Source organism: Cydia amplana, chromosome 4 (assembly GCF_948474715.1).
Source record: "Cydia amplana chromosome 4, ilCydAmpl1.1, whole genome shotgun sequence".
NCBI lineage: Eukaryota > Metazoa > Arthropoda > Insecta > Lepidoptera > Tortricidae > Cydia > Cydia amplana.
Window position 1 is genome coordinate 19,287,167 of NC_086072.1, and position 12,382 is coordinate 19,299,548.

Genomic DNA, 12,382 nt, shown 5'->3' on the forward strand with positions numbered 1-12,382 from the left:
ACCATAGAGTAACATACATACTGTACCTTAAACTGTTTTTTGACAAGTTTTCACAGACAGACAAATATGACATTGATACATCAAGGCGGTTTGTTTACAAAGGGCCTACCGGGAAACGCGAAATCGAAACTCGGCTATCTGCCTCTTTATCGCTCGAATATGCAAGAGTGATGAGAGGTTAGATAACAAAATTTCGACCCCCTCGTTTGCGGTAGACCCTTAGATTGTGACTTATTCAAAGAGTATAATAAGTATATATAGTAAAAGAGAGCCAACTCGCGATAAATGTCAAAAAACGTCTACACAAACGCTCCAAGCGGAATTTGACCAAACTAACCTTTACGTATGTGTGCGTGCACAGTGCACACATGCATACTAATAAAACTATGGCGCCAGTATGGCGCCTTTTTCCTTGACCGTTTACAGTGAACTACAAATTTGAGGTTTCCATTCTTTCACCTTATTGCAAAGCAATCACGTGAAAAATGAATACACCTCATTGTAGTACACTGTACACGGTCAAGGAAAAAGGCGCTAATATATTATGTAATACCTAATTACGTAATTACCTATTCATGCAGTGACGATTTACGACAACCTATTTATTTAGTATTTTATAAATGTTTACACCAAAGAATATTTTAGTCGCAAAAGTAAAAACACGGATGTGTAAAAATGGCATTTATTTTTCATTACTTACATGCATAACAAACCATAAAAATTATATTTTCTACGGGTACCACTTATAGTAAATTAGTTCGAAATATAACAAATCCACTAATAAAACTTAGACCACACTTGGACGTAAATTTGACTAGCTATAGCACATGCCACGAAGAATTGACGCGTTTTGGAGTAATTTTGTTTTGATTCGCACAGCCGATAAGGCAATATCGTTTTTTCTCCCAGGCGCACACATTTTCATCAATTTATAGTGATTAAATTAAATTATTAATATATAATTTCAGAAAATTTAAGTTTTCTGTTTGACTTTTATAGTTTGACGGTTACTATGTTTTTTTTTGTTTTAACGTTTCCTTTCACGTAGGGCACTTGGCGAATCTATTTAGTTAGTTGCTGTTAATAAAAACGATTATATTATGTTCATATAAATAAAATGATATTAAAACGAATATAAACGATATAAAAAATGTGAGGTACTAAAATTACAGAAAATTTTAAACGTTTTATACTTGAAACGGAATTTGTGTCAAAAATGCAAAGACATTTTTTTTTTCTTTTTAATAATTATGGGTTGGATGCGAGTTTTTTAAACACATGTTTTTCCGCGGTGGCGCCATCTGTTTGATTCATTTGGAAGCATCAGGTGAGGAAATATTGCACTGATATGATGCTACTGCGGATACAGCGCTGATTTCCATACATAAGGTTTAAGTTTCCTGCCCCTGGACTTATTGTGGGAGTGGTGCCCCCTACGCAGACCTTCGCGTAATATTCCCTATTTCTAAATTGTGATAATGTTCACCCACAGGAGCTAGATTACGAGTTACGTCGTCAAACGCAAGACTGTCCGTCGGAGAACGGAGTGGAGGGGAGCGACGCGGAGTGGCCGCACACAGATACGCTGGACTCACCACACACGGCGCACAACCACACTAACTTTTTAGGATTACAGGTAAATACACAACATAGTCATAAACAGAGGTCTCTAATGTTTCCCAAAAAGTTTTAACACATTCATTGCCACCCAGGCAAACTACACATCCGCGTCAGGCCACACAAATTTCGTCATATAAAGCTGTAGTACCACGATCCCGACTATCGGGTCGTCTGGCCTGGGAACGAAAACGTAAAATACACGATAGTCGGGTTTTCGGCACTGCCCGCATTTTCGTTAGTCTTAATTCATTTGGTTCAGATACGCGTCACTTTTCAGGATTGCCATAAAACAAACCTACAAACCTAATCTATCTATAGGATAACCTTACGAAAATCCTGAAAAGTTAACGGTTTCAGTTTTATGATTAATGATAATATGACAATCAATACATTGTGACTTCAAACTTTACGGGAAACAAACGGATCCCCATAAAAAAGCCACCAGTGGCGTAGCTAGGCGTGGGCGAATGGGGCCTTCACCAGGGCTCACTTAGGGGGGCCACGCAAAGTTAACCTTTTTATTACCTTGGAAAAACACATTGAAAAGGGCCTCGCAGATGTGATTCGCCCACGGCTCGATTGGTTCCGCTACGCCACTGATAGTCACTTTGCCAGGTGGAAAACGTGGCAGAAGACAGTGTACCGACACGGTTACCTTCTCAGGACTATAGGTCCAGAGGAATTATCATTACCAACTTGAAAACAACGGCTACTCTACAAATACATATTTTTATTCCCCAAGATCCCTCAAAGTTCAAGATTCCTCAAGATCTAAGTGGTCATTCCTCAAACAAGCACGTTCGCCCATAAACTTACGTGTAGAATCTTTGAAGAGATGTGACAGCTCTACTTAGTTTTTGATCCGACCCCTACGGGATTTTTAAAGACATTTCATTCACGTTCCACTTGAAACGCGAGTCCGACTCGCACTTGACCGTTTTTTTTTAAACCTTCCTTTCTTTTAACAGCAACAACGCGAGTGCTACGGCGAGCCCAACGTGGCGGCGCTCCGGGTGGGCGCGGCGTGGAGCGGCCCCGCGTCCCCCGCCGCCCCGCCGCCCCGCGCCCGCGCTTCCCTCGCCCTGTCCCCCGATACAAGCGACGAGGGTAGCGATCTCTCGCTCATCATCATGGAGAACGAGCTGAGCGAGATGAAAGGTAAGATGTACTAACCTACTGGTCGACGAAGTGGCCCTAACATACTTCGTGCGCCTATGAGCTCGCACTTTCATCTGAGATAAGTGACGAGGGTAGTGATCTCTCGCTCATCAACATGGAGAATGAGCTGAGCGAGATGAAAGGTAAGATGTACGATAAACTACTGGTTGACGAAGTGGCTCTAACATACTCCGTGCGCCTATGAGCTCGCACTTTCATCTGAAATAAGTGACGAGGGTAGCGATCTCTCGCTCATCATCATGGAGAACGAGCTGAGCGAGATGAAAGGTAAGATGTACGATAACCTACTGGTCGACGAAGTGACTCTAACCTCCTAAGGCCCAACGAAAAATTGAGTATGTAGTCAGTACGGCCCCTAGTCCTACCAGTAGTACTATTGTTTTATACTCATTCAGACCCAAGTACTTAAAGACTTTTTTTAATGTTATTGTACTTATACAGCACTTTGATTTTTTTTTACGAACTTGTTAAAGGGCTCACAGACAAAACAAAACAGTCCTTTAGAAGTTCGTACACGCCAATTTCGATAAGCGCAAAATTTGAAATGGGTTTTCTATTAAGTCCTACTGATAGGACCGTGGTACGCTATGACTACACAATTGTTGTAGGAGCTGGGTCGGAATAAGAAAGTTAATAAGTACTATGGGTAGGACCTTGGGCCTTAGGAGGCTAAAAGACCTATGCGCTCGCACCTTTGTCTGAGATAAGACGAGAGAGACGTGGGTAGTGGGTAACAACCTCTCGCTCATCATCATGGAGATCGAGCTAAGCGAGATGAAAAGTAAGATGCCAGTGTGATAACATACTTACTGGTCGACGTGGTGGCCTGGCGGCTCTAAAAGACCTGCGCTCGCGAACCCTGGTCCCACTTGCTTTCTCTCTCTGAGGGTAGTGTTCTCTCGCTCTAGCGAGATGAAAGGTAAGATGTATGGTCTAATGGTAACGCGACGGCAATACGGGTCGGCTTGGCGAGGAATGGCTCCACCGGGGACCAATATAATCTAATAATGGAGTTGTAAAGTATTTATTGGAACTAGATGATCAAACAACGCAACCTCTTTGAATTAGAGTTTGTTACACTCACCTTGATTATTTATTGTAGATGACTATTGAACAAAAAGACTACAAAAGCTTATAGAGTCTGTTCGGAAAGAGAAGAGTCGTGGAATGTATTGGGCCCCATTCATTCCACGACTATTCTCTTTCCGCACAGACTCTATTAACCTTTTGAACGCCACAGACGGCAATTGACGTCAACGCAAAATCGTGACAAAGACGGCATTTGACGTCGATCGTTTTTTGATGAAAATCTACTGAAAAACACCCCACTTTTAGGTTGGCATTATTTATTCACAAAACTAAATTTTAACCCCGTGGCGTCAGTGGCACGGCAAATGGATGCGCCGTTTGGCGTTCTAAAGGTTAAAGATGAAAAAAAAATCTCAAGCAGAAGTTTATAATTATTGTGTGCTAACATGTTACATTGTTTCCAGTTCAAATGGACGCAAGTCGCGTGGTGGTGACGCACCTGCCCATCGTGGAGGACGGGCTGTCGTCCGGCCACGCCTCCGACAATGACAATAATAACCAACTGCCGACCTTACAACAGGTATTATTGTCATTTGCTCCTTGTACTAATAGTAACAGTAGTAAGTAGTGCCTTAAACGAAATAGAATAGATACTTTTGTGCGAGACGACGCTATGCGCGTAACACAACGGGATGTCGCTCACAGTGTGATAACCGCCTTAATTTCAATTTCGGTAAGTGTAAGTGTAAGGCCTGAGTGGACGCTCGGAGCGGAGCGTTCGGCGGGGCGTGCAGCGTGGCGTCGGGCTCACAAGTGATTAGAGTAGCGTGCACTAAGGCCGCTCCTACGCTGCACGCCCCGCCGAACTCTCCGCTTCGAGCGTCCACTCAGGCCTTACACTATCTCTTTTTATAATGGTATGCGCGCACGGGCAACTTAGTCGCCAGGCGACTTATTTGTCTCTTACGACAAATTAATCGCCTCTTCGCCGTGATGCGCGCACGAGAGCGACAGCAACACGACTTTTTCTACGCAGTCATCGACATGGATTTCGAAGAGACTGCTGTGGTCGTTGCACTCGTATTAAAAAAAACTGATGAAAACGTCGAAAAAACCAATATTGGGTGCATCCATTATGACTATGTTGTTTAAGTTAAATAAAGGATTCTACTTAATAAATAATTATTACAAAATATATAGAGGTCTCCATTCCACTTCTTCAATTAGCCTACTATTGTCGATTATCACCTTCTACGACCGGCATTTTACTTCGTATTGAATGCGGGTGCGTATCCGTACGCGTACACATACAAGCTCTCGCCGCGGCGGTCGAGTGGCATCTGGCCGGCCGGCGACTTATTTGTCGCCCGTGCGCGCACTAGCATTTAAACCAATAGGGAAGAAGACAGTTGCGTCGCGGGCTTGTCTCCGAACCCGCGGACAAAAAAGTCTCCCGGGAGTCGCGTCGCTACGTGTGCGCACTTCCATACTAACCCATAGACTTGACGTGAGAGACAAAATAGTCGCGGCGACAAAAGTTGCCCGTGCGCGCATACCCTAACGCGCGCGCTAATGGGTCCCCTGTCCGTATAATCTGTATCTGATATTTATGATGTATTTTAGCGAAACCTTTACAAATACCGAAGAAGTTAATCGTTCGCGTACCCCTCACGGGCGTTCGCTTTAATAAACTGAATTACCATTTTTTTTTATCTAATAAGGGAAATATAATTACATTATTACTTTAATAATCTTATATTTATTTGGCAGGCGCATTCTTCGGTGATAATCGAGGAGATTGTGGAGAACGGGACCAGCGCAGAGGCTCACGTGCTCTCTGACGCCGACCTACACTCGTTGGATCCTTTAGGTAGGTGTAGTGATAAAGAATAACTAATAGTACTACCGTACAGAAAAGAAACTTTCTACAAAACCGAAGTTTGACAGCGATTAGGTCGTCTTCAAATTATATGATTGCGGTCGGACTCAACCCTGTCAAGCTTTTCATACATTTAGGGTCGGTTGCACCAAACTGTTCGTATCGTTAAAGAGTTCGCTAAATTTTTATGTATGGAAAGTTTCATAGTAAAGCGCCGGGGCGCGTCGGCTGACGTTGATCAGTCTGTCAAATGTGGTTAGTGCAACTGGCCCTTAGTATGGTTTGACTTGGGTTTGATGTAGTTTAGAAGAAGGCACAAATCCGTAGAATGACCCAAGTTATTAATAAATATTGAAATAGTCGATCCTGGGCTCATTTAGACGGTGCGTGAACTCGCACGCTTTCATTACATAGAGAGTTTCATTACATTACGTTATTTGATCGGTCGGCTGAATTGTTGTAACCTCAATGGTCCGCAATGTAACTAAAATCGCATGCAAGTCGCGTGCCCTCTAAGGGTCGGTTGAACCAAACTGTTTGTCATCGTTAAAGAGTTCGCTAAATTTTACTGTATGGAAAGTTTCATAGTAAACCGCCGCGGCGCGCCGGCTGACGTTGATCAGTCTGTCAAGTGCGGATGGTGCAACTGGCATTAAATTAGGATTAATTCGTGTTTATCGTTGGGTTAGCGTGCAACGAAGTGTCCCCGCCGCCGCCCGCGCCGGCGCCGCACCGGCCCGCCGCCGCCGACGAGCCGGAGCGCGCGCCGCACGTCGCACACGCGCCGCACGCGCCGCACACGCCGCATGCGCCGCATGGAGCGCACGACGATTATCCCAATAGGTAGACATTTACTAACATTTTAATATGAAACATATCTGATAATTGACTTGTGCTCGACGCCTCCTTGAAGAATATATTTTTCAATTATGATTTTTTTAATTTGAATAATAAACGACGCAAATCAGACGTCAAACGGTATTCAAATGTAGTGTTCAGATTTTAGTAATCAAATATACCTACCATGACATTAAGCACGACCTGACCTTTAGAATTAATTGATTAAGGTTGACTGGCGTAAAACTTGTTTACGTTCATAAATATGCTACTGTTTTAACTTGATAGTGATTCTTAAATATGCTAATAATGTTTGTATTTTGTATACAACTTCAAAGTTATAAATAAACTCATTAAGATGATCATCATCTTCCTCGCTCACGGGTCACTTCAACAGACATACTTTACTTACAAGCAATCAGTTTGGTTTCACAAAGGGCCGTTCCACGACCGATGCTGCTTCGGTACTCATTAAACATATTTATAATATTTGGGAAAATTCTTGTGATGCAATTGGCATATTTTGTGATCTTTCTAAAGCATTTGATTGTGTGGATCATGGAACGCTCATTTTGAAATTAGAACACTATGGTCTGTCAGAAAATGCCCTAAACTTTATGTCTTCTTACCTTAGCAATAGAACACAAACAGTTGTTGTAAACAAAACCCAGTCTAGCGGAGCTGTAGTCCAATTAGGAGTGCCGCAAGGTTCTATTTTGGGTCCATTCCTGTTTTTGGTTTATATAAATGATTTGCCATGTATAGTAGAAAATCTTTGTGAAATAGTTCTTTTTGCTGATGACACATCATTACTTTTTAAGGTTGATCGGAAATCTACCGATTATAGTGTAATTAACAGCACACTCGTTAATGTACTTAACTGGTTTACTATGAACAATTTGCTTCTTAATGCTAAGAAAACCAAATGTATTAGATTTTCTTTGCCGAATGTTAAACCAGTCGATACTAAAATACTTTTGAATAATGAATGCTTAGAGATGGTAGATAAAGCTCTGTTTCTTGGTTTAACATTGGACAAAAATCTACAATGGAGTCCTCATATCGGAACACTAGCTAACAAATTAAGTTCGGCCGCTTACGCCGTGAGGAGAATTAGACAACTGACTAATGTTGAAACAGCTCGCCTTGTTTATTATAGTTATTTTCATAGTGTAATGTCATATGGTATTCTGGTTTGGGGCAAAGCAGCTGACATACAGACTATATTTGTCTTACAAAAGAGAGCCATTCGTTCTATATATAACTTAAGAGCGCGTGAATCATTAAGAGAACTTTTCAAAGAAATTAATATTTTAACTGTAGCTTCCCAATACATATATGATAGTATTATTTATGTTATTAAGAATCTAGACTCCTTCACTAAGAATTCTGATGTCCATAACTTTAACACTAGAAATAGAAATAAGCTTGCTATCAGAAAGTTTCGTGTCCGTAAAGTACAAAAGTCATTCGTTGGGCAATGCATTCATTTTTATAACAAGTTACCTGAGAATGCTTTAAGATTACCCTTTCCAGCTCTTAAGAATTACTTAAAAAAGTCATTGATGTTAAAAGCTTATTACAGAGTCGAGGACTACTTGACAGACAAACATGCATGGTCCAAACCAGAAACTAACTAATAAAAAGTAGTAGCAATTAAAAACATTGTATTATGTATAGAGTTATAGGTGACACAGCTCAGGTAAGCAGGAAAGCACATCAAATATTATATGTTGGTAATTAATAATAATCAATCAGATTTATATAATATGCTTTCCCATTTCTTTTAATAACTTTATTTTCTTTTCCTTTTGTAAGAATTTGATATGTTTTCTGAAAGAGCTACGATTTTGTATGATTCCATGTACATATGTATATTTTCTAAATCAAATTTCTATTACACCTTATGTGTATAATTGCATGAATTCTATAGTAATTTAAATTGTATTTTTTCCCTTATTTTCTCGTAATGCATGTTAATTATAAGATGTAATTATTTTTGAAAAGATGTGTCCCGCCGAGTTTGTTGCCGGTCCCATATTGGGATACCCTCCTCCAATTGAGGGGGGATTTAAATCTTCTCGGGGCAGAGGTGTAGGGTTGGAGCCGGTCTACCTAGCTTTATTTGACGTTCATAAGCGCATTGTAATTATGCCTACTTGAATAAACTATCTTTTATCTTATCTTATCTTTATCGCGTTGTCCCGGCATTTTTGCCACGGCTCATGGGAGCCTGGGGTCCGCTTGGCAACTAATCCCAAGAATTGACGTGGGTACTAGCTTTTACGAAAGCGACTGCCATCTGACCTTCCAACCCTGAGGGTAAACTAGGCCCGTATTGGGATTAAGTAGTCCGGTTTCCTCACAATGTTTTCCTTCACCGAAAACGACTGGTAAATATCAAATGATATTTCGTACATAAGTTCCGAAAAACTCATTGGTATAAGCCGGGGTTCGAACCCGCGACCTCCGGATTGCAAATCGCACGCTCTTACCGCTAGGCCACCAGCGCTTCTCATTAACATGATATTAATAATAATTTGTTTCGCAGTAGGAAAAGGCCCTCATCAGCTCAGAGTACAGACTCTGTGGAAATCAAACCTGCGAGTGGAGATGAAGGTAATAATACCCTTTAACTTTATAAAATAAAACTTAACCAATAAAACATAAATTTAAAAGAAATCTACCGTCACTTGTAATATGTAACGTCTCTACCGCTGTAATTTTACCTATATACTTATTAAAAACATATTGATAACGTACGTTATGCGGTAGCTAGATTGGCAAGTCGCAAGTAAAATTGCATCACCACTTTATAAGTGAATTTATTCATAAATAAATAATAAAATAATAAGTACACATTATGTATAAGTGAATTTTGACATGTAGAGACTACATGTGACAAGATATATTAAATTATATTGTTACAGATGAAGCGGACACGGACCTGGAGACCGACAGGCTATTAGGGCAGCAGAGGACGGACGACCAGGGATTCTTCGACGATAAGGTAAGACGAAACTATATCAGTGACATACAGAACAGCCGTGTAGTGCCCCTTTTTTTTCGATGTGGCGCGCGCACAGCTCTTGTGAGCAAAGACCCCGCTAAGGATACGGGCGAGCCTTGCTCATATGCATATCTGTCGCCAGTTTTCCCTTAGTCGCCTTATACTACACCCACGGGACGAGATGGGGTGGTGCTATTCTTTTCTGATGCCGGCACCACACGGCACTCGACGACAAGGTAAGACGAAAGTATATCAGTGACATACAGAACAGCCATGTAGTGTCCCTGTTATACACGGGGACCTAGACTGGCAGGCTAGGGCAGCAGAGAACGGACGACCAGGGATTCTTGGACGATAAGGTAAGACGAAAGTATATCAGTGACATATAGTACAGCCGTGTAGTGTCCCTGTTATATACGGGGACCTAGACTGGCAGGCTAGGGCAGCAGAGAACGGACGACCAGGGATTCTTGGACGATAAGGTAAGACGAAAGTATATCAGTGACATATAGTACAGCCGTGTAGTGTCCCTGTTATATACGGGGACCTAGACTGGCAGGCTAGGGCAGCAGAGAACGGACGACCACGGATTATTGGACGATAAGGTAAGACGAAAGTATATCACTGACATATAGTACAGCCGTGTAGTGTCCCTGTTATATACGGGGACCTAGACTGGCAGGCTAGGGCAGCAGAGAACGGACGACCACGGATTATTGGACGATAAGGTAAGACGAAAGTATATCAGTGACATATAGTACAGCCGTGTAGTGTCCCTGTTATATACGGGGACCTAGACTGGCAGGCTAGGGCAGCAGAGAACGGACGACCAGGGATTCTTCGACGACAAGACGAAACTAAAGTCTATTTTTTAATTCGGTAGACTAAAATGACATTTCTTAGTATGAAATGACATTTTATGTTCATACTATGAACTGTCATTTCAGTCTACCGAATAAAAAAATAGATTTTATATCAGTGACATATAGAACGTGTAGTGTCCCTGTTACACATGGGGACCTAGACTGACAAGCTATTAGGGCAGCAGAGGACGGACGACCAGGGGCCCGCTACCCAAAAGCTTGTAACTTGTAATACAAGCGGATGTCACTTTTTGACAGCTTTTGTTAGAAAGGGACTTCCACTTGTATTACAAGTTACAGGCTTTTGAGAAATGGGCCCCTGGGATTTTTCGACGACAAGGTAAGACGAAACTATATCAGTGACATATAGAAGAGCCATGATGTGTCCCTTTTCTACCTCCGGGAGTTTATTATGGACGCTATGATACAGGCGAACGTGTTATGCTATTTCAGTCAGTCTCAGTACAAAAAGTGCTAAAACCTAAAAACAATTACTCGTGCTTTTATTTAAGCTTTAATTCAGTTGTTTACTATGAGGAAACAATAGCGTAATAATAACTGGAGACGATTTCAAAACCCATTATGATAACAACTATTCCCATTCCGTGGTCAAGCGCTAGTATGTCATAATTGACAACGTTTAAGGGGCCATAATATTTAAACCTCCAATATTATCATACCACAGAAACTAATTAATTTAATAGATAATTCCGATCTGACTTCATGGTCTACGAAGTCCGAACTAAAACTACTTTCGAGATTTGGACCGGAAACGTAGGAAGAAGTACGTCGTCTTAATCTGTTTATGCATGAGAAACTTCCATTAGGCCAGCTACTCTAGCGCAGCGTATTTGAATGTATTTGCATACATTACAAACCATCTTGTACGGCGTAGTTCTAAAAGGTCGTAAATTGGTAGCAAACTGTTGTTACTTAAGACTTATTCGTGGAACGGAATGTAGTCGGTCAAAACCTAAAGGCCGTAAAACGTTAAGAAACACGATTAAAGATACGACTTTTTCATTTTTAATCACTCCAATGTTCATTGATAGGCCTTGTTTCATTGTGTTAAGGTTTACGTTTGATGAATTATGTTGTTGAAACAATAGTCTCATTTAATCATGCTACTGCCATGTGCGTTTAATTATAATTAGTCATACATTCCTGTCCAAAAAAGCGGTAATACAAACCAAGCATTTACGCATTTCTTACGTATCTCAGATGACTATAAATTTCTTACAATGTGACAACTTTTTTCTTAAACACAATCAGCAATATTTTGAGACCATAATAGACCTTAATTCCTTGCTATAAGGTTTAATCTGCTACTACAGTCGCCATCAGATATAACGGAACGGCCGTGGTGCTTAAAAATCTCTGTACACGCACTCTAGCGCCTTGCTTGACAATAGAGTCGTGTTCAGATATTTGTGAGCACCTTGGCCGCCCCGATGTATCTGGCGGAGACTGTACAATGCAATAGTCTTAATTATGAGACTACAGCGCGCAGTGAGGTCACGCGCATGATTTAGATCGAGTGACCTTGCTACAATATAGCGGTGTCTGAGATGCGTGGGAGTGGCCGTTTGTGCCTACTCGTTGTTTTACTCGGAGAGAAAAATGCGAAACAGAATTTTTGTGAGACTTCTTTGTTTTGATAAAACTCTAACATTATTTACCATACCTATAGATATTTCGGTCTGGTAATTAATAGAATTGGTGCCAGACTAGCGAGACCAATTATTAATGTACTATTACGCGAAATTTATAAGATAAGGACATGATTAAATGTTTAGTTTGTAGGTAACAACTCACCTTTACCCGCAAATAAATAATAAAATAAAATTACCTACATTATTGACATAACAGTGTAGGTATTAATTTTAATCCAATTAGACACTGAATTCGTTGTTTAAAATATAGGTACTAAACATTAAAAATTACCAACAAAACATCATACACGAC

General features: G+C 41.0%; 1 protein-coding gene across 7 annotated transcripts in view; it reads left to right on the top strand.

The window, feature by feature from the left end:
• Positions 1-12,382, top strand: part of LOC134647378 (protein lin-10-like) — a 93,969-nt gene that overhangs the window by 65,734 nt on the left and 15,853 nt on the right. For all 7 annotated transcript variants that reach the window (XM_063501716.1, XM_063501721.1, XM_063501722.1 and 4 more), the window contains 7 exons: positions 1,493-1,636; positions 2,589-2,778; positions 4,293-4,408; positions 5,599-5,698; positions 6,397-6,550; positions 9,096-9,163; positions 9,475-9,554. In XM_063501716.1, coding sequence (XP_063357786.1) covers positions 1,493-1,636; positions 2,589-2,778; positions 4,293-4,408; positions 5,599-5,698; positions 6,397-6,550; positions 9,096-9,163; positions 9,475-9,554 — 852 coding nt within the window. The remainder of the gene's footprint in view (positions 1-1,492; positions 1,637-2,588; positions 2,779-4,292; positions 4,409-5,598; positions 5,699-6,396; positions 6,551-9,095; positions 9,164-9,474; positions 9,555-12,382) is intronic.